Genomic DNA, 27,875 nt, shown 5'->3' with positions numbered 1-27,875 from the left:
GGTCATAATATTAAATTAATAGTTTGTATCATTGATGACCTAAGTATTTCTTGTAAACCTTAACAATAGACACTTGTATCGCTCGTTAGCTAATTTTTTTTTTACCTGAATGTATTAGCACCGTGGCCAGCGTGCGTCAAACGCTTTCCATTGTCTAGTCAAGACGTAGGCACACGGAGGAAGTTTGCCCACAATTTCTGTCGCACGGATGGTTGTGTGGATTGTACCTGCTCATAGTGGTCCCTTTGTGCCGCGGTGCATTCTGGGCTCGGTGTAGCACCTGTTCAAGAAGGGATACGGGGAGTGAATGTTCACCGCTCTAGACCCGCTCAGGTCGGGTTTCTCCGTGAATCAAAGGAGCGATCGCTCGGGTTTTTCAGCGTAATTTCTATGCCCGAGGTACTGTTGCATATCGCAGCGAGGGAGCCACACGGGACCGGGCCATGAGAACTTATTCAAAAAACAGAAGTTGCGAAGTTTACAGTGTATCAGGCAATGGACACGGTCTCACTGGAAATACACCTGCACAGGTAAGAGGGGCTGCAGCAATGTGTTTTGTAAAGAGATCTCAAGCGAAAAGAGAATAAAAAACTATAATTTTTTAGCGCAAACTAGCCTGGACAGTTGTCGTGAAATATTGAGTTGGGAAAAGGAAATTACATGGCATGGTAGTTTTCTTTTTCCACTTGTATTCCCTTGAGCATCATCTCATCCTGGTTGCGCATAGAGCATCAGGTCGGCCAAGTCTTCCTAATTGCAAATGCGGCTGGCCAGTGTCTGAATGTAGGTCTTGCATGGTATTTAGTTCTCTCCTCCATGAATGCCTTGTCAAAGTGCGGCGCTTGATCGAGTAGTGCCACCGCTGTGAAGGGCCGTGGGAAAAGGGACCCTCCTGTACGTCTTTGTACATCTCCGCGGGGGAAATCCTGCAAGGATGCGGGGTTTCTCTCTCATAGATCCCAATAAAAAAGGAATATGCGGTGACCAATTGTGACTGTTGCTCGACCGGAATTAGAATGAGTAGGCTACATAGAGTTGGTGAAAAGGACCTTCAAACGTTTTGTAGTAGCCTACTTGAGAAAACTGTAAAGCGTGTTTAATTAAATGGCAGGGAATCTACTTAGTGATATGTTAATATGAATATCGGGGTTTGAGGTCGTGTTTTTGGCGGTCTATTTGACAGGTTACTAAGATCGAGCCCACCCAATTGTCTGATGCTGCCACAATCGCCGCATCGGACGGGACAGACAGCAAAGTCCTCGGGGACGCGGCGGGGTCTACCTGCAGAGGGTGGAGGAGGTGGGCGCTGGGGGCTACGCCGCTTGTCCCACTCAGCGCGGCCATCACATTGACGCTCTACTTCTGTGCATGTGAGTTAGTCTTGGTTCCCTGGGAAATGGATACATTTATTTTATTAATTTACTGATCTGGTGGTGTGTGTGTGTGCGTGCGTGCATCTGTGTGTGTGTGTGTGAATGAGTGGAGTAAATGGTAAATGACTAAAGTAAGCATGCATGTGTTTGTGGTTTCAGTTCACATTCCATGGACAGCAATAATTACTGTAGATTGTATAGTCTGTCAATGGCAAATGGCAAGCGTTGTCGTAATATTTATTATTCTGTGTATAAACGTATTCTGTAAATTTCTACACTGTGGCATGCATGGTTTTGCCTATACCACCTCCATGAAACACCTGTCAGCTCAAACACACCACTCATGCCCTCTCCTCAATGGTTTTCTTTATGTCCCTGTGGTGGGTATGCCACCATGGTCACACGCCTGGCAACTTGCCCCCGGCAGCCCCGCGCCCGTCTGTCTTCTACCTGGGAGGCAGCGTGGAGTTCCCCAACCTCACTTTCTCACCGGAGCTGGCCGAGCCGTCCTCCCCACAGTTCCGTGCCCAGACTCAGACGCTGAGCCATTACGTAAGTGTGCATTACCGTAACCATGTCTCAACCATTGTGTGTGTGTGTGTGTGTGTGTGTGTGTGTGTCTATGTTTGAGTGTGATATGTACTGTATGGTACAGACACTTTTGCTGATTCCCATCTCTCTCTCTTTCAGTCTTGCATTCTTTTCTGTTTCTGTTCCTTTTCTCTCTCTCTCTCTCTCTCTCTTTCTCTCTCTCTCTCTCTTGGAGGTCTCCCTGGCATGCCACAGGTCTCTTGTGGCCACTCTAGAGCTTCACTGCCCTCTGACACCATTAGACACACACACACACACACACACACAAACTTCTGACCCTGTTCATTGTTGCCATTTTGAAATGTAAAGCTGGCTCTCAGCATCTTACTGCAGGCCCCCACGATCACTGGTTGGAGAGGGGCCCCCTCTCGGGCCCCTCCTGGATGTGAAGCGGGCTGTAATCAGAGCCCCTGGTGCTTCTCTGAAGCTCTGCACTGAGAGCCCCACGGCCCCAGGGGACCAGCGCCATTCAGGGCCGAGGACAAGACCGGCGTTTGTGAGTGGAGCGAGCGAGTGGGTCGATTGCAGTGTCCAGGTGGAGAGAGAGAGAGAGAGAGAGATAGAGAGGCAGAAAGATAAAAAGAGAGGGAGGGGGGAGAGAGAGAGAGAGTCAGAGTGAGAGGAAGAGCAGCTCCTCAATAAAAACATTGTCTGCAGAGACCCCCAGGAGGGAGGCACAGTCAGACGCTCAGTGGAAGCCCCTTAGTACTGCAGCACTCAACAAGAGAGAGAGAGAGAGAGAGAGAGAAGAAGAAGCAAAAGTAAGAGAGAGGACAGAGGGGCAGAAAACAATGGAGAGAGAAATGAGAGAGTGGAGAAGAGGGAGAGGGTGGAAGAGAGAGTGACATTGGGAGAGAGAGAGAAACAGAAAAAAAGGTTGGGGAAAGGAGGAAGAATAGATAGATAGTATGGAAGCTCATTGCATTCACATGAGTATTCACATGAGTAAAAAAATATATCACATTATCTCATAATTATTATGAGATAATTATCATAAGCCTGTCAAATCGCCAACCACCACAAGGGCAACAAATTGTTGCATGTTCACAGCCCTAACCAGTAGGTGGAGGTATGCACATGTCAGCATCTCCCAGTGCCTCATCCCAAGGAGGAAATAATAGCAGATAGCAGCATCCATCATTACCCTACTACCTTACCTTGTGGTGCCTCCTATCACTGAAGATACTTATCTCATAATTATGAAATAAGTATATCATAATTACAAGATAATTATTTCATAATTTTGAGATAATTATCTAATAATTATGTGATAGTATGTCATATAATTATGAGATAATTATCTAATAGTTATGAGATAACGTGATTTTTTTTTTACTCATGTGAATGCAATCCGCTTCTGTAAGATAGATTGATACAGATTTTAAATTAGAGACTTAAGTTAGTTAACCTTTGTATTAAACTGTATAACAAATGACAAAACAGAACAAGGCAAGGGCATACAGTATATATTTTCAAGTGCCATATGCTTAAGATAAAAAAAACATCTATATTTAAGTCTATGTTATGGTATAGTGCCCACAAGTACAATCATGCTTATTGCCTTCTTAGAAGAGGGATTTTCTTTATAGGTTGAAGTGATGGGATGATTGTAAGTCTAAGAAAGAAAACGAAAGAGAGAGAGAGGGTAACGGAGGACTGAGAGTGGGTGTAAGGAAAAGAGAGAGAAAAGGAGGAAAAGAGTCAGTGAGTGTGGTACGGATCACTGGTGACTGTGGAACAGATGTGGTGGCGATCTGGCATGGTTCTGACAGCTTGTTCCTCTCTGGGTATTGTATTTCTCTGTAGATAAACTACTCTCGGCAGCATGTTTGGAGGGAGACCTGTGCTGTGGCATGGGAAACAGCTTATCTGCTCTTAAGGCTTATCAGAGGAAATTGTCCCAACTGTCAAATTCAATAGGACCATAATTACACAGTAATAACCTTCTTAGCAACGTTATGTTAAGCCTGTAACTACAATGGCAGCACAAGTTGGTCCATGTGTGTCCGCAGCACGTTTGCCCTTGCTTATTAGAGTAGCCTGAACTCAGTGTCCTGTCTTGTCCCCCCCCCCCACCCCCCACCCCCTTCTCCACTCCCCATCACAAGCGCATAGACTTTTCAATATGACATTGAGGTCAAGACAATGGAGCTGTTGTTGCCTGGCGGCTCTTGTCTGCCCAGGCCAATTACTCAAGAACGGCGCTTTTGTGCCGGGAGAGCGGGCCCTTGCCGCCCGGTGCAGCGATAGCGAGTTACGGTCACACCTAACGCAGAAGTGATGTCAGCGCAGTCTGGTGGATGCGGCAGTCCACTGGCTGTGTTACGCCGAGCAAACTTTCCATCTCAGAGACGTGGGGGGCTGCCAGACTGAGACAGTTGAGAAGCTGTGTGTTTTTTTGTAATTGTGTATTCTTATACTGGAGTCAAGGAATTTCTCTGGAACCATTTCTCTCAGATTATGTGACATGCTTTTTGTTCCCAAACCTTTTTTTAAGATTTGGTCATTTTATTTCCTTTTGGTATTTTTTGGTGGATTGGATGGCATTTGGAGGAATTTGAAAAAACCTGTTTCTTATCAGTTTTCAGAACTGTATGACTCAACTCCATGGAAGTCCTATTACATGCGCTCAGGAATTATTGCCTTCAGGTGAGCGTGTTCTCTCACACAAATTTCCGGAAATGAGTAAATAAACTCCAACAGACTTTCTCTTTGTTAATGTTGTTTTCTTTATATTTCATACTAAACGTTTGCCTTTTGGAATGTTACTGGTTTCCAGGCTAGAATGTTACTGAAGTGATGCTTAAAATATACTGTGACCATTATGTAACTGCTTCATAGAGGAAGGAAGTCACCAACAATGATTGGTCATAGTTTGCGCAATCTCAGTTTTTTCTCAGTACAGAGAAACAGTGTGCAAGTTTTCATTGAAACACTGAAAAAATTCACTGAAAAAATTCACTGGTCACTGAACGTGCTCAGCGTGACTGCATGATTCATGTTTGATCGTAACTTTCGAGTTCAGTGTTTGTGTGTATTTGTGTATTTGTGTGTCTACTGATAGTGAAGGATCGGATGGCCTCAATGTGTTCTACTGGAGCAAATTCACCGCCCCGGCAACGGTTGCCTCGGAGATTCAGAATTCCAAGCCTGAGAGGTTGCAACGGCGACTGCCCTTCACCAACAAGTTTCTGTACAACAAGAACGAGGAGCGCTACTACCTGGACAAACAGGGTGGCACGCTCCCACTGCTGGGTAAGACTACTCTGCCCACCCACTGTCCCCACGCACGTGTCTCCTTCGCACGCCCCCACACACTGTCCCCCACACACGTCTCCCACACATGTCCCCCCATGCACGTCCCCCCACACTCGTCTCCCACACACGTCTCCCTCGCTCGTCTCCCACACACGTCCCCCACACACGTCCCCCCCCAAATGTCCCCCCCACGCACGTCCCCCCACACTCGTCTCCCACACACGTCCCCCCCAAACGTCCCCCACGCTTGTCTCCCATGCACGTACGCCACCCACTGTCCCCCACACACTGTCCCTGCTGTGGAGGCACTCTTTCCACTTCCACTTTCTGACTTACTGGTACTTGTTTTGTAATATTGCATCAGTCATTTTTCAGACAGAACAGTACATACAACCCCAAAATAGGAAAAGTTGGAATGCTATGTAAAATGAGAATAAAAACAAAATGTAATAATCTGCAAATCTCTTAAACTTATATATTAAATTTAGTTGCAAAAAGGACACAGAGAATATATAAAATGTTGAAAATTACAAATTTTACTTTTTCTGTTTTAGGGTTGTACAGTACTGATTATTTTGTGGTATTTTCTATTAAAATGACCATGACATGTGTCAGGGCAGAACTTAATAAATGTAAATGATTCCACCGTTCCACTGTTCCTTATGAAATAATTTGTACAGAGAACTTTCTGTGCTTTCTGTGTGCACATGTGTGCGTGTTTGTGTGTGTGTGTACGTACTAGGTCTGGCTGATGATGATGACGATGATTCTGATGACAAAGCAGAAAAAATCAAGAATCCAAACTCTCTGCAGAGTGGCAAGTGGCCGATGGGACTCCAAGGTCAGAGGAGACCAAGTGAACTCTTCTCTCCCTTCACACTTTCACACTCATTCATTCTTTCTTTTCTTTTTTCTACCTTTTGTTTGTTTGTTTTTCAGTCTTCTATTTTCTTTTCTTTTTTCTTGTAATTGTTGTTTTTGCCTGTGTCACCCCTTTTCTATAGACCCTTTCAAGAGAGTTCAATTATCAGCTTCATAGTTGGCCCCACAAGGCTTCCGTTTTAACATTCCATATATTATCTTTAACATTCCATATATTATCTTAATGCAGAGGAAGTTGATTGGGAACCAAATAGAATGTTCAAGCATTGTTTTTGTTTTTATTGTTGAAAGGGTCTATAGACCCTTTCAAGAGAGTTCCATTATCGGCATCATAGTTGGCCCCACAGGGCTTCCGTTTTAGCATTGTTTTTGTTTTTATTGTTGAAAGGGTCTATAGCAAGGCTATGGTCGCTGAGCCTGTACCTTATCAATAGCTTTCTATACTATTTTGAATTTGTTAAATATGGTGCCAATTTGTAATCAGATTTTATTCATTCAAATACATTGAGTTTACTTGTTTGTTTAATTTTATCCCTCCAATTGTTAATGTAATTTTCTTTCAAGGTTTTTTGTAATTGTTTTAATTTTGAAGCAATGGTGGAGTCAATTTTGTTTATGCCATGTTTTTCAATTAGGTAATTTAGGGGTTTCTTCTCTGGGTTTTCATCCCTCAGCTGGGCAGCATTGTGGTGGTATCTGCTTGCTTCACTGTGTTTCGGGCTGGCTTTTGTCCCATGTCTCCAAATTGTTTTTATATTTCAGATCTCACTCCCATATAATAAGATTGGTTTAATTAGAGAATCAAACATTTTTAACCATATTTTTAATGGGGGATTGTATTTAATTAATGATTTCCTTAAGATGTAATATGTTTTTCTTGCCTTTTCTGTTAAATCTATGATTGCTTTGTCAAATTATCCGGTATATGATAGTATTAATCCTAGATAACAATAATGTTTCACTTGTTCTATTAATTGTTTGCCAATTGTAAAATGGTAATCGTTAGATGTTGATTGTTTTTTTTGGACTCTCGTCTCGTGTGTGTGTGTGTGTGTGTGTGTGTCTCATAATCTCACTCTTGTCACCTTGCTCAAGCCCCAACTCTCCTTCTCCTCCTCCTCCGTCCACAGCCATGTCCTTCGACCTCTACGCTAAGTACGGTAACAACCGCACCCTGAGCCTGGTCAGCCCCAAGAAGCCCTACTACCAGTGGCGGCTGCGTGTGCCCTCGGGTCACGTGGTCAGGCTGGTGGTCCTCACCCTGCAGGGCGCTACGCCGGGCAGCTGCTCCGCACACAAGCTCTCCGCCTACGACTTCCTGCTCCCGCTCCAGAACAAGATCATCACCAGGTAGACGTCTGTGTGTGTGTGTTTCTCTGTGTGTGTGTGTGTGTGTGTGTTTCTCTGTGTGTGTGTGTGTGTGTGTGTTTCTGTGTGTGTGTGTGTGTGTTTCTGTGTGTGTGTGTGTTTGTTTGTGTGTGTGTGTCGTTTTGTCAGGTAGATGTCTATCTTAGATAGAAACTGGATCTTCTTGACCTGGGCTTACTTGCATCAAATAAAACAATACAATTATTATATTATATTCTCATTGTTAGATTGGGGTAAAATACCACAGAGCGTCACCAGAGAGACATATGTGATGGGATCTGGGGGAACCAGTCACATGATAAAATCAAAATTCCTTGATATTTGCTCCGTTTTAGCCCTCTCTGGTTTCACCAACTTCATCAGTTTCTGATACCATCCTGGCAACATCCTGGATAGAATCCCCGTCACCATTGTCACCACCAATGTCACCATATGCATATGTATCTCTGGTGACGCTCTGTGGTATTTTACCTTAATGTAATAATGGGAATATAATCACCTATCGGCTATATCACAGGTCATCATCACTCATCAGTCCGACATATCAGAAAGAAAACCTGAGAGTTTAATAAAGGAGATCATTAGAGTGGACCACCAGCGTAGCGCAGCTGAAAGCACTGCTTGGGTGATTCCAGTCCACGTGCCAACGCATGTCAGTGTCAGTGTACCATGTTATGTGTTGCAATGCACAACCATGTAATGATGCGCCACAGGTGGTGTGGCCTGCCAGTGTCCGGTTCATCCCCCGTAATGAAGCTGACCTCGTCTGGAAACGTAATGCTGGTCACCTTCTCCTTCAGTAGGCAGCGACATGGAGCCATCTTCAAAGCCTACTTCCAAGCCGTACCTAAAGAAGGTGTGTGTGTGTGTGTGTGCTCATAATCTCATATACAGTAGAACTGAATCAGACACAGACAGAAGTTTTTATCACAATGCCTATACTGTATATTCATTAATTTATGACCCAGACTGTATTAGCTCAAGTAAACAACCCTTACACACTTACAGTACTGAGAAGGTTAACCAGTATTGGTAAATAGGCAAAAACTTCCAGTCCGATCAGGAGATACAATTCAGAAGATCAGTTTAGTTTTAGCAGCTGCAAGTTCCTTATTAAGTCAATCATGCATGCTTTTCCTTGAAATGTTATCTTAGTGAAACTAATATCTAATATTTTTTTTCACCAGTCGTCTCTTCCTGGTAAAATACCTTTTTTTTTGTCCAGACCCAGCGTTCATGTCGTACGTGATCTCATTATGTGTGTTTGTTTTGCTCTTGTCTGTAGAATGTGGAGGATTCATCTCATCATGGAACGGTTCGCTGACCTCGCCGTATTTTCCAGCGAACTACGCACCAAACATAGACTGCAGCTGGAAACTAAGGGTGGGGTGAAGGTGGTGATGGGGCATCTCCCATTTCCTCATAGTTCATCAAATATCAGGAAGAGATTGTTTTATTTTATTTATTTTTTTATTACCAGTTTATATGAACGCTCAACACTCAAAACACTTTACCAGATCCGAGTCGACAGATTTTTACTGCCATTTTATATGAAGACTTAAGCTGACCCAGTTAGTTCAGATCCATACATTTCAGTAATCCAGTGAAACAACATTGAGGTATACTGTATATGAAATATATATGAAATAAAGCCTGTTCAAAAGGGAGAAACAAATGGGAATAGTCTTATCTTTTTTCACTTCAAAACTGATAGACAGACGTGTCTTGACCCTCTTGTTGACCTCACTGAATCTACAAAGCTGGTGTCAACGCAGAATCAGGATTGGGCCACGCAACTGATTAAGATTAACTAGGGCTTTGTAATTGAATAGTGACTTCAGTATAAGTCTGGCTGGAGTCAGAAGAGATGGGAAACATAAAGTAAAGGAGAGTCCCCTGGTGAAGAAATGTGAGCCTTTGAAATAATCAATTTGCTCCTCAATGGCCTAATTCTCTCTCTATCTGTATTATTATGCATGGTACAGTAAGCCATTTGAAAGAGCACAAAGGCCACCCTTTGATAGTGACCTAAAGGCAGTGTCAGTGGCTTGTCCCGAACTGTGTCACTGCATTCTTTCCTTTTTTTCCGACGGCAGGGCTAAATCTTGTTTCTCTGCTGTCTTGCCTCTTTGTCAGACGCCGTTCCCTGGTTACCTGCTCTCCATAACCATTGTGATGCTGGACATTCAGGACTCGCCAGCCACCAGCGGCTGTGAGAAAGACTGGCTAGAAATCAACGGGGTCCGGTGAGTGCGATGACCATCTCAGCGGCTCCACGGTGGCTTTTGGTGTCATCCACATGACCGCTGGTGTCGTCCGTCTGCGTCATACTGACTTTGTAGTGTGAACTAAATATTTAGTCATCTAAATTCTGTGGCCCTTGATGAGTAATTTAGCAAATTACTAATTTGTGAATGTGTGTGTATGTGTGTGTGTGTGCTGTATACGTATACTCTTTTGATCCCGTGAGGGAAATTTAGTCTCTGCATTTATCCCAATCTGTAGATTAGTGAAACACACACAGCACACAGTGTACACACAGTGAGGTGAAGCACACACTAATCCCGGTGCAGTGAGCTGCCTGCTACAACAGCAGCGCTCGGGGAGCAGTGAGGGGTTAGGTGCCTTGCTCAAGGGCACTTCAGCCGTATTTGTTTGTATCACTATATGTGTACATTTGTGCTCTTCCATGTCTGTGTGTCTGCGTGTGTGTGTGTGTCTGTATGTGTCTGTGTGTGCTGTTTGTGTCTGCTTGTGTCTGTGTGCGTGTGTTGTCTTTTCTCCTGTCAGGCTGTGTAACCCCATTGTGGACAGCAGCCGGAAGCGGATCTACTCCTCCCCAGTGATGCTGCACTTCCGCTCGGACGAGTCCTTCACCCACAAGGGCTTTCAGCTGTTGTTCCGCGCCTTCTCCCCCGAGACCAGTGAGTCGTTGCCCCAGCGGCTGCCAGCGCAAGCGCCACTTCCTTTTCACCGCCACTGGGGGGACCCTGCACGGGGCTTCTGTTATACACTCCGGTCACACCGTTGTCCACTGTCTGGGGTCGCACCTCTGCGTGCTTTTGCAGAAGTCCCCCAGAGAGTGGTGATAGTGAGTCAAATTAAGCAGAGGTGTCCCCCCTTTTGAGCAGTCTTCTGCTCCTGATTACTTCCTGTTAAAAGTGATTTTTTTTTTCTTGCCTTTGCTGCCTCATGTTTGTAGAGGTTCAGGCCTAGGGTTCTCTTAAGTACTGTAGGACCCTGGTTTTCAAAGTGGGGGTTACCCGCCAGGACAGCTTGACAGCTACAGTTGCGCATTAGGACTCCCCTGTAACTGTTTTGAGCAACTCCGAGAGAGAGAGAGAGAGAGAGAGAGAGAGAGAGAGAGAGAGAGAGACAGACATTATTGATCCCCAGGGGAAATTCAAGGTCTCAGTAGCATACAGACATCACACACACATTCACTAACAGCAGAAAAAAGTAATTAAAAGTATATAATATAAAAAAACACAACTAAGCAATAAGGACAGTAGAAGATAAAGAATATACTAAAATACAAATTATACTAAATAACACTTAATCTAAATCAATTCTAAAACAGTATCCACATAGTGGGTGATTAATCAAGAGGCACTTGCAATGACTGAGGCAGGGACTGAGCCTGTGATTCTCTGTGCATAGTAAGGTAAGGTAAGGTGCTCTGTGTGAGTGAGGAGTGTCATGGTGATGGTGCAAATGAGTAAGTCCAACAGTGCAAGAATAAAGTCTAGAAACCAGCATAAAATAATAAAATAAAATATGGACATATCAGGTAATATTAAAAAAAAAGAAAAAACTAATATATATATATTTATTAAGAAAAGGTATAAGTGTGGCACGCAAACAGTGAGGCAGAAAGACAGTGGTAAAAAGTGGCTAGTGGACAGACAGTATCCAAACATGGAGGGGGTGAAGAGGCAGACAGACTATGCGGAGAAGTCTATCGCTCCTCTTCCCTTAAGTGAAGCATTGAACAGTTTAATGGCCCTGGGGACAAATGACTTCCTCAGTCTGTCTGTTGTGCAAGGCAGTGAGCGAAGTCTCCAGCTGATCAGGCTCTTCTGCTTTACAATAGTGCTGTGGAGTGGATGACACTCATTGTCCAAGATGTTGATCAGTTTGTTCAGGGTCCTTTTGTCAGATATTGAAGTGATGCACCAGGTCAGCTCCCACTACAGACCCAGCTTTCCTTACCAGCCTGTCAAGTCGCCCCGCATCCTTCTTCTTTGTGCTTCCTCCCCAGCATACCACTGCATAGAAGAGGACGCTGGCAACAACAGACTGGTAGAACATCCTGAGGAGCTTGCTGCACACATTGAAGGACCGCAGCCTCCTCAGGAAGTACAGCCTGCTCTGCTCTTTCTTGTAGAGTGCGTCAGTGTTGGCTGACCAGTTCAGTTTATTGTCCAGGTGGAGACCCAGATACTTGTAGGTGCTTACCACCTCCACATTGACCCCATCAATGGAGACTGGTAGCAGAGTGGGCTTAGACCTGTGGAAATCCACCATCTCCTTGGTATTTGAAGTGTTGAGTTGAAGATGATTGAGTTTACACCATTGCACAAAGTCCTCCACCAGGCTCCTGTACTCCTCCTCCTGCTTGTTCCTGATACACCCCACAATTGCAGTATCGTCAGAAAACTTCTGCATGTGGCATGACTCGGTGTTGTAGCAGAAGTCAGATGTGTACAGGGTGAACAAGACTGGAGAGAGCACAGTTCTCTGTGGCGCTCCGGTGCTGCTGATCACAGTGTCAGAGAGACAGTTCTTCAGTCTGACGAACTATAGTCGCTCGGTCAGGTAATCTGTAATCCAGGTTACCAGGTGAGCGTCCACACCCATCTGCAAGAGCTTGTCTCCCAGCCTGAGGGGTTGGATGGTGTTAAAAGCACTTGAGAAATAATCAAAGAACATGATTCTCACAGCACTTTTCCCCTTGTCTAGGTGAGAATGTGTCCTGTGTAGAAGATAAGTGATGGCATAGTCCACAGCCACCTTCTCCTGGTATGCAAACTGTAACGGATATGTGTGTGTGTGTGTGTGTGTGGTGTGTGTCTGTGTTTCTCTCAGCCTGTCCTAGACAGTTCCGCTGTGGGGATGGGCAGTGTATCCCCCTGAAGAAGGTGTGTGATGGGAAGAGGGACTGCCGAGACGGGCGGGACGAGACTAAGTGTTGTGAGTAACTGTGAGAACACACACACTCCACACTCACTCATGATAGTTTTTTTCAGAATACAATATAAAATTCCATTGAATCGAATTGGCCATGCCAAAGCACAGAAGCACATGTTTCTTCACGATGAGAATGTCGGAAAATGAGTAATGCCTGTTGCCAATTTAAAATGAGTCTTTTGTATATGATTCTGCATTTGATATCATTCTGCAACATAAAGTCAGCAGGGAATGCAAAACATTCTTTCTACCCGAAGAAGCTTTTCATTTTTGCACATCTGGGTTTGTCTTGTTCATTCTGTCAGGATTTTTTTTCTCAGCAATGACTGGCAAACTGTATGAATTACCCCCTACATAGCAGTCTAGATCAGTGGCAAACTGTATGAATTAGCCCCTACATAGCAGTCTAGATCAGTGGTTCTCAAACTTTTTCTGTCATTTCCAAGCCCCACCTCACCCCATCAACCCGGCCATTAAGCCGATAACCCTCACCTCGACCGTGACAGAGTCAATTTCAACAACTCACGTTGCATTACCCGTCTAGATCCGCAGGATCAGATGCTATTTTAATTCATATGCCTCCTTTTCATTAATTTATGACTCCTATGTTTGTACGTGGCTATTTTGTTTTAAATCTATGATCTTCCTTGTCAAAAAAGAAAGGGATTATTAAAAATAAGCACAAAAAAACAAATGTTCTGCTTTTCCTCGCTCCCCACCTGTCATGTCTCTATTCCCCACTAGTGGGGCCCGCCCCACACTTTGAGAACCACTGATTTAGATGTAGATTAGTAGCTCCAGAACCATGCATAGCATCAGATTCTATCAATTTGTTAGATACTTAGACCTGGACTCCGAACTGGACTGTTTTTGTACAGGTAGGGAATAATGAGTCAGTACCCCAAGACCATATTCAATCATAGTAAGCCAGTGCCCCTATCTGGAATGCAGAAACACCCAAGATGTGGGTAGATTGTTATTCAATGAGAAAAACAGGGGTACATGTACTGAAGTGGCTGGAGTTGATCATGGAGTTGATGATGGTTGTAATTGCTAATAGTATTGTTGGTCTTGTTGTTGCTGCTGCTGCAGCCACCTGCAGGCCAGGTGAGGTGTACTGCGGGAATGGGCAGTGCAAACCTCACGGCAGTCAGTGTGGCTCCCAGGCCGGCTGCGGAGACAGCAGCGAGGAGAATAACTGTGGTAAGACACACACACACCACCAGAGCATTTACAGGACATTCCCACTTCCATTGCCACTTACAGCACTGATCAGTGACTTCAAACTGATATACTATAATGTGTGTTGCTTTGGATAACACCGTCTATCCCTGAGGGGCAATTTCCTCAGGCAGGCATAGTGACATAAGACATAACACAACATATAAGACAGGACAAAAGAAAGAACAGGGCAGACAGGGGTGTAAACTAAGTGAGGGGGATAAGTTTCAGGAGAAGGAGGAGAAGTGGCTGGGAGCATATTCAAGTTCAAAAGGTGAATAGCCTCAAAAGTAAAGGTAGCCTTCCTGCTGTTAGTCCTAGCCAGAGGGCAGCCATTCAAAAACTCTATGTAGGACATGGGTAGAGTCTTCTAAAATGCAATTGGCTTTCCTTAGTGTTGCCTTGTCGTGCAGTGATGTCAAAAACTGAGGAGGGTGAACATGTGTTCACAATGCTCTGGAGGGGTTTCTTATTTTTCATTGAGAGGGAGAGAAACCAGCATATTGATGAAAAGGTCAGTATACTTTCAATAAAGGAGGTGTAAAAATGTTGCGTTGAAATGAAAAATCTTCCTGCTCACTCCAAAGGAGTGTAGTTTCCTCAAGAAATACTGCTAGATGACGATCAGGGGTGCGTTTCCCAAAACCATAGTTGCTAACCTGTTAGCAACTTAGTTGGTTGGAAATTGGAAATTGCATTGCAACCAACAAAGTTGCTAACTTTGCTAACAAAGTTGCCCAGGATGGAGGCTTCTACAGTCATCTGTGTACAAGATGCAAAGCAGTAGAGAGAGGACACAACCCTGGGGTGAGGACAGAATCAGTGAGCGTGTGTCAGTTCATGACTTTTTTAGCCATCATGTGAGGTTGAATGGTGTTGAAGGCCGATGAGAAATCTGCGAATAGGAGCCGAGCAAAAGCCTTTGGGCCTTCTAGATGTTCATGGATGGCATTCAATATGTAGAGTTTGCCATCATCCACCCCTCTTTTAGCACAATATGCAAACTGAAGAGGATTAATCTTTGAAGCTGTGCCGTTGATAATGTGAGCTTTCACAATCATCACAAAGGCCTTCAAGGGATGTGAGGGCTTTGCATCTTAGGTCATTCAGGACTTTAAGGCTGCTTTTTTTGGGAATGGGAATGTTTCCATGGTTGTGGGACAAGTGGCAGTGGATAGAGAGCTCTGGAATACAGATGTCCCAAGTCTCCCGGAAGTTCCGGGAGTCTCCCGCATATTGATAGCGCCTCCCTTAAGCCCGCAAATTAGATAAAATCTCCCAGAATCTAGATCAAGAGCTCACACGCCAGACCGAGACTTGAAATCGTGTGTGCATCTGAGTGTAGCGCGCACACGACGGGGGAGAGAGAGGGGTGGTGCGTGTGTGCCTGAGAGCATCCAAGACAGAGAGCATCCTGATTGGCCTGTTTCGCTAAGTAAACCAATCAGTTTTCAGTGTATAGGCGGACTTTTTATCTCTTTTCTCCCAAACTTAATCAGTTCAGTGTATCTAGGAACAGGAGCGTCATGGCAGAGTCAGTGCCCCCAAAAAAGGAAAATGTAAGACCCATTTCAAAGTGTACCCTTGTCTCATAATCATAAGAGTAAAAAATAATGACCGGCCTAGTCTTGCACGCTGCACTGTTTGTAACAGTGCCTTTAGCATTGCCCATGGCGGGTTAAATGATAGCAAAAAACATGTTGAAGTGAGTTTAACTAGTGTCAATTCATGTGCATATTATTCAAGACTATACTAGATGGCTAGTTGCCAAGGCTACATGAAAAGACGAAACGACCAAAATCTACATTGGTGTACTGACTAGACATTACATTATTTATTTATTATTATTTTTTTGTTTATTTTTTTTTTTGGGGGGGGGGGGGGGGGGGTTCGTGATACCTCCCTTTTCTTAAAGTTTACCCAGGCCTTTCCCACCCCGGTGGAGAGCTTCCACCGTAGCTAAGATTCTAACTGAGAGATGGTTCTATGTGTATGGCGTGCCAAGGAGAATCCACTCTGATCAGGGGCGCAGCTTTGAGGGGGAGCTGCTGAAGCACCTGTGTGATATCTACAGCATAACAAAGAGTAGAACCACCACTTATCATCCACAGGGAAACGGTCAATGTAAACATTTCAACAGGACACTTCATGACTTGCTCAGGACCTTACCCCCTGAAAAGAAGCGTAAATGGCCCCAGTTGCTCCCTCAGCTCCTGTTCACCTATAATACCGCTATGTACCAGTCCACACAGTACTCCCCATACGAGCTGATGTTCGGTCAGAAGCCACAGTTACCAGTCGACCACCTACTTGGAAATACTGGAGGTGACCACAGGGACAGTCCACCGACTGATTGGGTGGTGCAACATCAAGAGTACCTGACTTCTGTCTATGCTAGTGCTAGGAGACTCTTAGAAGAGGCTGCGGCATATCGTGGGCATGGTGGTCCTGACACCGTACCCATATTACCACCTGGCACTCTGGTATTTTTCTAGTGGGCGGTGGTAGTGTAGTGGTTAAGGAGCTGGGCTAGGGTGCAGTAGCCTGAAAGTTGTCGGTTCAATTCCCGGCTTCCACTGTTATGCCCTTGAGCAAGGCACTTAACCCCAAGTTGCTCCGGGGACAATGTGATCCCTTGTAATATAGCTGACATACAGTATGTAAGTGACTTTGGTCAAGAAGTGTCTGCTAAATGTAATGTACATGTACACTCTTTTGCAAGAACCATTTTTACGGTCGCCACAAAATCCAGGATACATGGGTGTCCTCAAAGTATGAAATTGTGGAGTGTCTGGATGGAATTGGCACACACTATAAGATCAGGCCGTATGGGGAGGAGGGCCCCCTTAAGACCATGCATTGCTCCAAGCTTAAACCTGTTCCCACCAGTCAAGATTCATCCAGCCCACCAGCACTGGCTGCTCCACAGCCTCATGCGGGTATCGGGAGGGAGCCAGGCCTCGGTAACCCTGCAGTTGGAGACCCGTTGAGGGTAGCCATAGTCCACACCAGGACTAGTGCTTAGCATCACAATGACCAAGATGGTTAACTTTAGCCTTGACCAACTGTCCCAGGTTCATTTGAAGGGCGTACCAGATTAAAGAGAGCAAATGCACATGGTTTAGTGTCTGACCAATGTTTTCCCTTGAGTTATTTGTTTTTTGTATTAGTTCAGGCTGTGAGAGGGCCATCCGTGGTTTGTCTCTGTCTGTTTATTTGTTTGTAACTTATATCCGTGGTTTGTCTGTTTGTTTGTACCTTATATTCTTTTGTTTGTTAATTTTGCCTACTGCTACTTAACTACCCATGCATATGACACCTAGTGGTGTACTGTGTTGCCTGTACTATTATAGATTATTTCCAAGACAAATTTCTCTAAAGGTAGGCTAGACAATAGAATGACATGGCAGGTCAAGGAAAGCATCAAGAAAAGCAAAGATTAAGAAAGGAGGTGTTTTTACACTTTTCAGGCACTCAAAGTTTGAAAACTATGGATATTGTTTTAGAACCAACAACCTTTCTACATTATCTGCAGGTTTTGTGTGCAAAAAGTGGAATTAATTGTCAAAAAATTAGAGAAAAAAAAAATCACTTTTCGGATTAGATATAATCGCTTATTTTAAAACATACAGATAAAAACACTAAAGATGGATCGTGAAAATTTGAAGACAAAAAAAATCTTAGACTCTATTAGGAAAATATGCAAAAAAATAAATTTTTACATGACTTGATAATAGGGAGCCTATTTTCCAAACACAGCGTACTGTACTAAACCCGTAACTATGATAATCTACATTTTCCCTGTTGGTTGCAATGTGTATTTTCCCCCCAGACTGCAGGCGCACTGCTCCGCATAATAGCCCCCTGTCCTGTCCGATCTCATCCTGAATCGAGTTGTAATTAATTTTGCTAGAGCGTTGTTAGCGGTTGAGCAATTAGCAGCAGTGGAAAAAGTTAAAAGGAATGTATAATTTAATTAGAATTAGATATTATTAAATTGTTACAGAAATGTATTCATAGACTAAAATGGCAACGAAAAGAAATCTAGATTTGACCAACTTTGGTTTTACTACCACCGCAAAAAGACAGCAGGAGGAAAGCCCACCACCTGAAGTCCAGGAAGAGTTAGCGGAGGCTAGCGTGAGTCTAAATGATGTGCAGAATACAGAAAGAAACACCCCAGACAATATCCCAAAAGTATGGTCAGCCAGCCAGTTCGAAGAGTGGAGGGAGCGGTGGATTTATTGTCGCGAAGGGCATGTTGGCTGTACAGTTTGTAAAGAGGCAAAGCAACTGCTTGGAGCTGAGAAGGGGGTGCATTTGTCCACTCAGTGGATTAACGCTACAGTAAGTGCTGACCAAGCGAAGCATATCAAATCTACAGACACAGAGACAGTGTTGCGCACAAGCAGGCTGAAGACATTGCAGAACAAATAAAAAAAAGATGTGTTGACAAACATTATAGTTGATGCCACTTCACGTGATTTCCAAGAAACATAAGCTTCCTTCAGAACGGCCTACTGTATTGTGAAAGAGACTTTCCTTCACGAAAATGAATCCCTTGGTCACATTACAGACAAACTGGCTAGCTACCCTGCTTATTATAATCTATTGGATGTTGACCCCCCCCCCCACTTCAAGGCTACTTTAAACTGTGATCTTTCAAAAACCAACACACTTAAACCCACTTCCTTCAAACGTCGAAATGGGCACAACACATAGTTACACAACAAACAAAACAGGTTTGCTCTCTAAGAACGAAACCAAGGCCTTATCTGGATTATCAAAGCAATTACAAATGTAATCCTGCTTCCTTACCACACATCAGCCGTTCTGTTCCACTTGGCTTCGGGAGTCCCGTTGTCTGGAACACGAGAGGAGATTGGAGCCGTTTCAAGTCGGGTGCCTGATGCAAAACTGTTTCGTTGCGTCGTTGGCCTTCTCCCGGATTGCATAAATTCGACCCTCTTCTTACCGCGGTTATGCGAAGAGCCTTGAAACGACGTCCAATTTCGCGTCCAGAGATTGGGACCCTGCTAGCAGCGCCATAATGTGGTGAGAATTACAAATGACGTGGAAGCAAAACCGAACTGACATGTGTTAACAAACGTTCCCAGGTTTATTACAAGCCGGCTCGGAGGAGAAACATGAAACAAGTTGCCTCAAGTCACCTCCCGATTGTAGTTTCTCACAGCCTTATATTCAGTTAGCAGGGTCTTTGTCTGTGGCAGTGGAAAAGTTCAGACACGCCCCGGACATATGCGTGCTTAATTGGCGCTGACCACCTATGGTGAAGACAAAAGCTGGGTGTTGTACATGACAAAAGACTTGATTTGCAAATGGTCGAGGCGGGTCTTCACCAAGTACAGCAGTTAATGCAAATATGAGGGAGACAGGCTGATGGAGTTAAAAATACATTTGTATACAGTATGTTCTTACAAATAATTTTTACTACATTAGCCAGCAGGCTAATTTTCAACTGTAGTCCATTGGCAAGACGTTATACTTGGCACATGGTGGCTAAAAAAAAGAACATAGTAATTGATATACAGCAATAACACATAATGCCATAGGACTGGCTCCATTGAAACATTTAGAACATAAGACATATAACCAACCATACAGCCATATTGATATGTTTGTTTCTCTTGAAGCAGGGAAATGCTACCACATGTGTCCCAATAAGGTGTGTATCAAAAAAGCCTCGGTATGTGATGGAGTGGTCGACTGCAAGGATAGGAGCGATGAGCTCAACTGCACAAGAGCATGTGAGTGCCTCACACACACTCTCACACCCACACACAGACACACAGACTCAATTGCAACAGAGTGACTTACAGTCACTATCGTGCACATGTATGCACAAATTCTCTCTTTCTCTCTCTCTCTCTCTCTTTTTCTCTCACTGACTCACTCGCTCACACACCATCAACCATCATGCATTCATGATGTAGACTACAGCTAGTGTGAGCCATGATATCATGCATATCCATTTAACATATAGGAAAAGTCTTGACTGAATATTTGTTCAGTCAGCAATGGAATTTACATTCAGACTTTGCCCATGTTTCAAATGAGAGCCCTCTCAATCTCTCACTCTCTCATACACACACACACGCATACCTTGAGCACATACTGAAACACCTCTGTTTTCCAGTCCATAAAGGCTGTTCCCCTTCATCCTACAAGTGTGCCAATAAGAAGTGTGTAAACAAGATGAACCCAGAGTGTGACGGAATCAAAGACTGCAAAGACGGCTCGGATGAAATGCGCTGTGGTGAGTTCCACACACCATCTATCTCTATCACGGCCTCCATCCACCTCCAAAACCTCAGCTGCTCAAGTCAATGAGATAAAGGACAATTCCGGTGATTTTTCACATAGATCTCTGTTTCTCAAGGTCACCGAATACTACAAGCGGTCAACCTAGCTTGAGTTGCTGCAGCCAACAGCTAGAGCTGCCAGGCAGCTACAGTGCTACACTCTGGGCTCATGAACTTGCCTCCAGAGTGTAGCACTGTAGCTGCCTGGCAGCTCAAGCTGTTGGCTGCAACAACTCAAGCTAGGTACAACTGATTGTTTTCATTTTATTTCGTAACGACAGTACTCGGTGACCTCGAGAAAAAAATGTGAAAAATCACCGGAATTCTCCTTTAACTCGCTTGAATTGGCATTCTATTCTATACTAATAGTAGCATACTTATTGCAGTACGCACTACTAGTTTCACTGTGTCTTGGTTGTTCCCTTTTTTGGTAAGTGGCTTGTATAGATGGGGTGACACTATTCTCTTGTGTGGAGGCTCAGATATTCTATTTCTAATAAACACACGTCTTGCCTTTTAAAATCCTTAGTGTTCAAATAAATGAATATGTGCTGTCTTGATTAGATTAGATTAGATTAGATTCAACTTTATTGTCATTTAGCAGAGTACAGGTATAGAGCCAATGAAATGCAGTTGACATCCAACCAGAAGTGCAAAGAAGAATTAAATACCAAGTGCAGGTAGAGTATGATTGTGAATACTAATAATAATAATGTACAGTGCATAGTTGGTTAAATACAGGTTTTCCAGATGACATGTCTACAGAGATAAATATGTATACAGAGTATGTTGAGTATAAATAGACATTCTATATAACTAATATATATATACATACATGTAATATATATGTACAGTATATTGCACAGGTTTATGGGCAGCTATGGAATATAAAATATATATATAAATATACAAAAAAAATATATAATGTATAGTATGGGGTGTTAGCAGTGCAAGGTCATAGCTGAAACAGTGTAGGAGTAAATGTAAACAGGTAAGCAGTGCAGTAGTAAAAAGTAAACAGATAAACTAGTAACAGCTAAAGTGCAAATGCTAGACAGGAGGTGAGGTTTTGTTCAGCAGTGTTACAGCCTCTGGAAAGAAGCTGTGCCTGAGCCTGCTGGTGCGGGAGCGCAGGCTCCTGTATCGCCTGCCAGACGGGACTAGACTGAAAAGACCATGGTTTGGGTGGGTGGCATCCTTGACAATGGATTTGGCTTTGTTTGTACAGTGTTTATGATATGAGTTGTGGATGGAGGGGAGTTGAGAGCCAATAGTCCTTTGGGCAGATTTCACTGCTCTTTGTAGTGCCTTGCAATCAGCAGTGCTGCAGTTGCCGTACCATACGGAGATGCAGTTAGTGAGTATGCTCTCAATGGTACAACGGTAGAAGTCTGTTAGGATCCTAGGACATAGGTGTGCTTTCTTCAGGGTTCGTAGAAAGTAAAGGCGCTGATGCGCTTTCTTCAACAGACTGGAGGAGTTGAGAGACCAAGAAAGATTTTCAGTGATGTGTAGCCCAAGGAACTTAAAGCTAGACACACGTTCCACCTCAGCACCGCTGATGTGGAGGGGGATGTGTGCCCTGCTCTTGGCTCTCCTGAAATCCACAATGATCTCCTTGGTCTTCTGGGTATTGAGTGCCAGGTTATTGTTTTTGCACCACATAGCTAGGTGCTGAACCTCCTCTCTATATGCTGTTTCATCCTCCTCTCTGATCAGGCCCACCACTGTGGTGTCATCTGCGAACTTGATTATGGCATTGGAGCCATAAACAGGGGCGCAGTCGTGGGTGAAGAGGGAGTAGAGCAGAGGGCTCAACACACAGCCCTGCGGCACGCCAGTGTTCTGGGTGATGGTGGAGGAAGAGAGACTTCCTAATTTAACATTCTGGGGTCTGTTAGTAATTAAGTCCATAATCCAGTTGCAGAGTGAGTTGCTGATGCCAAGCTGGCCTAGCTTGGAGATCAGCTTGGAGGGGATCACAGTGTTGAATGCCGAACTGAAGTCAATGAACAGCATTCAAACTGGTATTGGGACTGTCCAGATGGGTGAGTGCCAGATGTATTGCTGTGGAGATGGCATCCTTTGTTGATCTTTTGCGTCGGTAGGCAAATTGATACGGGTCCAGTGTAGCAGGCAGACATGATTTCAGCTGTGAGAGGACCTGCCTTTCAAAGCATTTTGCAATAATGGGTGTCAGTGCAACCGGGCGGAAGTCGTTCAGCTCTTTGGCTGTGGAGTGTTTAGGCACTGGAACAATAGTGGCAGATTTAAAACTGTGGGGGGGCCAGAGACATGTTAAAGATGTTGGTGAAGACACCAGCCAACTGCTCCGAGCAGGCTCGCAACACACGTCCGGGAACCCCATCAGGGCCAGCAGCTTTCCAAGCATTCACTCTGCCCAGGATGTCGCAGACCTCTGAGGTGGAAAATTGGAGTATGTCCTAGTCCGGTGAAACAGCTGACTTAAAGGCTGCCTCCTTGTTTTCTCGGTCAAATCGGAGAAATCAGCTCGTCTGGGAGGGAAGTAGAGGAGGGTAGGCAAGAGTTGCAAGGGGATTTGTTGGTGATTGTATGTAGACCTTGCCACATACAGCGGGGAAAATAAGTATTGAACACGTCAACATTTTTTTCAGTAAGTATACTTCCAATGAGGCTATTTGCATGAAATTTTCACCAGACCTGAGTATTAACTCAGTTAATCCACCCATATAATAAAATCCAAACATTAAAGTCCATAGGTAGAGTTATATGTAATAAAGTGGAATGACACAGGAAAAAAGTATTGAACACACCTGCTGAAATTTCTTAAATACTTTGTGGAAAAGCCTTTATTTGTAATGACGGCTTCAAGGCATTTCCTGTATGACGAAACTAATCAGTCACAGTATTCTGGTGTGAGTTTGGCCCATTCTTTTAAACAGATAGTCCTTTAATATTGAAGATTCCAGGGGTCCATCTTGTGAATCCTGATCTTTAGTTAACTTCCAAAACTGTTCAATTGGATTGAAGTCAGGGCCTTGATTTAATTTCTCTGAAACCAATTGAGATCTTCCTTTGCTGAATGGTTGTGACGGGTGTCCTGCTGGAAGGTCTAGCCATGTCTCATCCTCATCATCCTGGTGGATGGAAAGATTCTCCCAGAACAAAATGACTCCATTCATCATTCCTTCAACTGTATGAAGTCTGCTAGTATCATGAGATGAAAAACAGCCCACACCATGATGCCACCACCTCCAAACCTCACTATTGGTAGGGTATTTTTAGGGTGATACACAGTGCCATTTCTCCTCCAAATATGGTGTGTAGTATGACATCCGAAAAGTTAAAATTTGCTCTTGCCTGACCAGAAAACATTCTCTCAGTATTTCATAGGATTGTCCAAATGTTGTGTAGCAAATTTTCAACAAGCTTTGACATGTTTCTTCTTCAGCAATAGAGTCATGCGGGATGAGCGTGCATAGAGGCCATGGCGGTGGAGTGCATTACCTATGATTTTCTCTGTAACAATTGTACCTGCTGCCTCCAAGTCTTTCTGGAGCTTTCTCCGAGTGGTCCTTGGCTCTTGGGCTACTCTTCTGACTTCCTGGTCAGAAATCTTGCAAGGAGATCCTGTGCATTGCCAGTTGATGATGCAGTGATGTTCCTTCCACTTGCAGATAATGGCTACAATACTGCTTGCTGGATAGTTTTGAAGTGCATCTGTAACCAGTCCCATTGATATGTTTGCAACAATAAGGTTGCAAAGGTCTTGGGAGAGCTCTTTGCTTTTACCCATCATGAAATGTTTCTTGTGTGACACCTTGGTAACAAAAAACCTTTTTATAGCCTACCAGTATGTACTAACCCAGCTTATATTAATTTGCACAGATAGGAGGGATAATTTCTCTAACTACTTATAGATTCCAGTTTGTTCCTTGCCATTCTTTGCGTTTGTGTACTGCTTTTTCTTAGCGTGTTCAATACTTTTTCCCTGTGCCATTCCACTTTTTTACTCATAACTCTACTTTTAGACATTAATGTTTGGATTTTTATATATGTGTGGATTACCTAAGTTAATACTAATGTCCGGTGAAAATTTTATGCGAATAGCCTCACTGGAAGTATACTTACTGAAAAAAATGTTGACGTGTTCAATACTTATTTTCCCCGCTGTACACCGGGGGTCGGAGGAATTGAAGTGCTCTTCAATCCTTTTCTTGTAAGTGTGTTTGGCCCTGGATATTCCTTTCCTCAGGTTGGGTCTGGCTGAGCTGTAAGCCTCCTGGTCTCCCGACCTGAAGGCTGCATCCCTAGCCTTGAGGAGAAGGTGAACTTCTTAGTTCATTCAGGGTTTGTGTTTAGGGAATAGTTTCACTGTTTTATGTGTAGGACAGAGTTTGTGTATGTGTGAATGTTTGTATGGGAGTCCATGGTGGCGTCAGCAGCAAACACATTCCAGTCAGTGTGCTGGAACTGTTGTTGTAGAGTGGAGTCTTGACATTTTTTGACAAATGACTACTTGTTTTCAGTGTGGCACAGAGTCTTTTCAGTAGGCCCTCTTGTAAGTTGGTTCATACAGTCACTGTCAGAAAGCACTCTGGGAAACTCCTTTCCTCTCCCCTCCTCCACTAACTCCTTACTTCCTCTCCACTCGTTCCTCTCCTCCATCTTTACTTCTCTTTCTTAACTCTCTGCCTCTACTTGCCAATCTCTTGTCCTCTCACTCCACATTTGTCACTCTCTCCACTCCTCCACACCCTTTTACTCATCCACATCTTCTTCCTTTCCACTCCTCCTCTACCTCCCACTCCATCTCCTACTCCATCTCCCCCTCCATCTCCTCCTCCATGTCCTGTCGCTGGCTGCAGCCTGCGGTACGCGACCCAGGAAGAAGGCCAAGATCGTGGGTGGTGCGGATGCTCGGATGGGTTCTTGGCCATGGCAGGTCAGTCTGCAGATGGAACGCTACGGCCACGTGTGCGGCGCCTCGTTGGTCTCCAACCGCTGGCTGCTCTCCGCCGCCCACTGCTTCCAGGACTCGGACGCCATCAAGTGAGGACACACCTGGTTTATAATCATATATTACACAATGCAGGTTGAGTTGCATACCGCAGGAAGCATATTACTCTGACTCAGAAAGCATATTACTCTGAGCCTGATATGTACAGTTTGTTATTGCTATTAGTATCCCATTTTAATTAGCTTTTTAAGCATAATAACATATTTGGGTGGCAGACCTTAATCACTTGAATATGTTCTTAACTTTTTGTTTTCCTCATTTTTTTTATAGGTACCTCTTATTCATTAACCATATGAAAGTATGTTTGTGTGTGTGTGTGTGTGTGTGTGTGTGTGTGTGTGTGTGTGTACTGCTAGGGGTCTCTCTAAGCATGCATGCATGTTAAATTTGTGTGTGTATTGTATGCATGTGTATCAGCTTGCATGTGCATGTATGTTTGTTATGATCAAGCAGGCATTTACTGTACGTAGGCTCTGGTCTCTGGCTGCATGCATTCTTACCTGCCTGGGTGCTCCACAGGTATTCCGATGCCCGCGCCTGGCGTGCCTACATGGGCATGCGCGTCATGAACACGGCGAGCAACGCCGTCTCCACCCGCCAGCTCCGCCGCATCCTGCAGCACCCCCAGTATGACCAGTTCACGTCCGACTACGACATCGCCCTGCTGGAGCTCAGCGCCCCCGTCTACTTCAACGAGTTGGTTCAGCCCGTGTGCGTGCCAGCGCCCACCCACACCTTCAGCTCGGGGACCAGCTGCTTCGTCACGGGCTGGGGGGTGCTCACCGAGGATGGTAAGGACTCGGCATAGGTTACTGATGTGTGCGGCAGATGTGCACAGATGTGCATAGATTTGTACAGATGCTCCTGCACCCCTGTGGCGTGGGTGCAAGAGGAATGTGCCGGCAATGGCAGTGTGATGGGTTCAGAACCCAGGAAGCACAAACATGCATAACTGTGCTATGCTGTCCCTTTTTGATAAAACTGTCTGGTAAATGACTAAATGTTTAAATGTTACTGTACAACTAACTGTGCAACTTCTTGTGTATTCCAATGTAATAAATGAAACTACATACTTCTTACTATGTACAAATCCCCCCCTCAGGTGAAGTCATGACATTTTCCTTGATGGGAGGGTCCTATTTCAGTAATTCCTGCTGTTTATTTGTTTGTTTATGAATGTCTAGTTGATTGTATATCCAGATGGAAAAGCGTTCAGTTCCATTCATTTTTAGTTATGTAGCATCATTAACAATTGACGTCTCAAGGCACTTTACAAAGCTCATAGTAACTCCTGAAGCGCAACAGGCGATTGTGACAAGGGAAACCCTTTCCTAACAGAACAAACTCTGAGCAGAACCAGGCTCAGACAGGTATCTGTATATTTGGGAGGGAGCCTGTGGAAAGTCGTGCACAAAGACTGTGCACATGGGTGATCTCATGTGGCGATTTAAAGCTCTCTGTAAGTGAGCAATGAGCATCACTCCAAAGAGTTGATATACATCAACACAACGTCATTCGCACACAGAGTGCAGAGCCACGCTATCACTCTCCTGAGACCAGTGCTGACTGGAAGAGCCTCCTCAATGTATTGTCCTTTTTGAGAAAAGCCAATCCTCTCCACTAACAGTCAATGGAGATAAAGGCTCCTTCTGTTTTCTACATGGTGGTATATATTGTGGACTAGATTGCCAGTTGTGTGTGTAAGTGATAGTGGTGAGTCTCTAGGGATGTGCAGTGACATTTTGGTGGCATTCCCATAGGTGAGCTGGCTTCACTGCTGCAGGAGGCCACCGTGAACATCATCAACCGAAATGTTTGCAACAAGCTCTACGACGACGCTGTCACTCCCAGAATGCTTTGTGCTGGCAACATGCAAGGAGGCATAGATGCGTGTCAGGTGACGACTAGCACAACTTACACTCTGCAGTAGCTTTGCCTGATAGACAGAAGTGCACACAAATGTGAGTGTTGTCTATGGTGTACCACAGCAATTATCCATTTTTGAAGAGCATGACACCACCTTACAGATTTTAAATGAACACTATGTAGGATCCCCCTTTTATCAGTTTTCAATATACTGAATTCCATGCAAAGGGGGTAACCAATTTGTTCAAAACTGGCGAAAAGGGTCATGCTTCTACCCGCAACAACATTATATAGTGCAATATCAAGTGTACCAGGCTCACGTTGGCAATATCAGAAACTCCATTCGCTGTACTGTAAGTCAACGTAGCATCAAAATGAACAATTGAAACAGTTATTTTAAAGTTAAAGAATCATCATTCATTTCTGGAAGTATTTCCACACTAATTCAATAGTCCTCAATATAGTGGTTTAGTTGATAATGCATAATTTGTGAACCTCTGTGTGTATCTCTCTCTCTCTCTCTCTCTCTGTGTGTGTGTAGGGTGATTCAGGTGGCCCACTGGTATGTCTGGAGAGGGGCCGGCGTTGGTTTCTGGCCGGCATCGTGAGCTGGGGAGAGGGCTGCGCTCGACAGAACCGTCCAGGAGTTTACACGCAGGTCACTAAGTTCACAGATTGGATCCATCAGCAGACTAAAGGCCAGGTGTAAAGCATGCGCTCCGTCGTGCAACGTAACGACACAACACCGGCGTGACTTTCACACATACAGTGGCAGCGCACACCTGAAAAGTGATTAATCTA

At 44.3% G+C, this 27,875-nt stretch overlaps 1 protein-coding gene across 1 annotated transcript; it reads left to right on the top strand.

Moving 5' to 3' along the window:
* The first annotated feature begins 390 nt into the window (after nt 1-390).
* LOC143131524 (suppressor of tumorigenicity 14 protein) lies at nt 391-27,783 on the top strand. Its single transcript, XM_076291169.1, has 19 exons — nt 391-399; nt 1,184-1,370; nt 1,801-1,925; nt 4,546-4,613; nt 5,029-5,219; nt 5,965-6,063; nt 7,235-7,454; nt 8,186-8,328; nt 8,758-8,855; nt 9,609-9,718; nt 10,263-10,396; nt 12,561-12,665; nt 13,755-13,865; nt 19,538-19,651; nt 20,041-20,160; nt 25,057-25,240; nt 25,728-25,999; nt 26,969-27,105; nt 27,616-27,783. Exons 1-19 carry the CDS (start codon nt 391-393, stop codon nt 27,781-27,783), a joined length of 2,595 nt encoding a protein of 864 aa, XP_076147284.1.
* The last annotated feature ends 92 nt before the right edge of the window (nt 27,784-27,875 follow it).

Source organism: Alosa pseudoharengus, unplaced genomic scaffold, assembly GCF_046254945.1.
Source record: "Alosa pseudoharengus isolate Yale_2024_CS ecotype anadromous, Long Island Sound unplaced genomic scaffold, YU_APseudo_1.1 YU_APseudo_1.1_scf_18, whole genome shotgun sequence".
NCBI classification, from domain to species: Eukaryota; Metazoa; Chordata; class Actinopteri; order Clupeiformes; family Clupeidae; genus Alosa; species Alosa pseudoharengus.
This window is presented reverse-complemented; position numbering and strand designations above follow the sequence as displayed.

What these genes read in the sequence shown, in the direction of transcription:
- LOC143131524 (XM_076291169.1), top strand. An exon ending in ACTGCAGCTGGAAACTAAGG is followed by an intron (nt 8,856 to 9,608) that starts GTGGGGTGAAGG and finishes CCTCTTTGTCAG; the next exon opens with ACGCCGTTCCCTGGTTACCT. An exon ending in GGGGGTGCTCACCGAGGATG is followed by an intron (nt 26,000 to 26,968) that starts GTAAGGACTCGG and finishes GCATTCCCATAG; the next exon opens with GTGAGCTGGCTTCACTGCTG.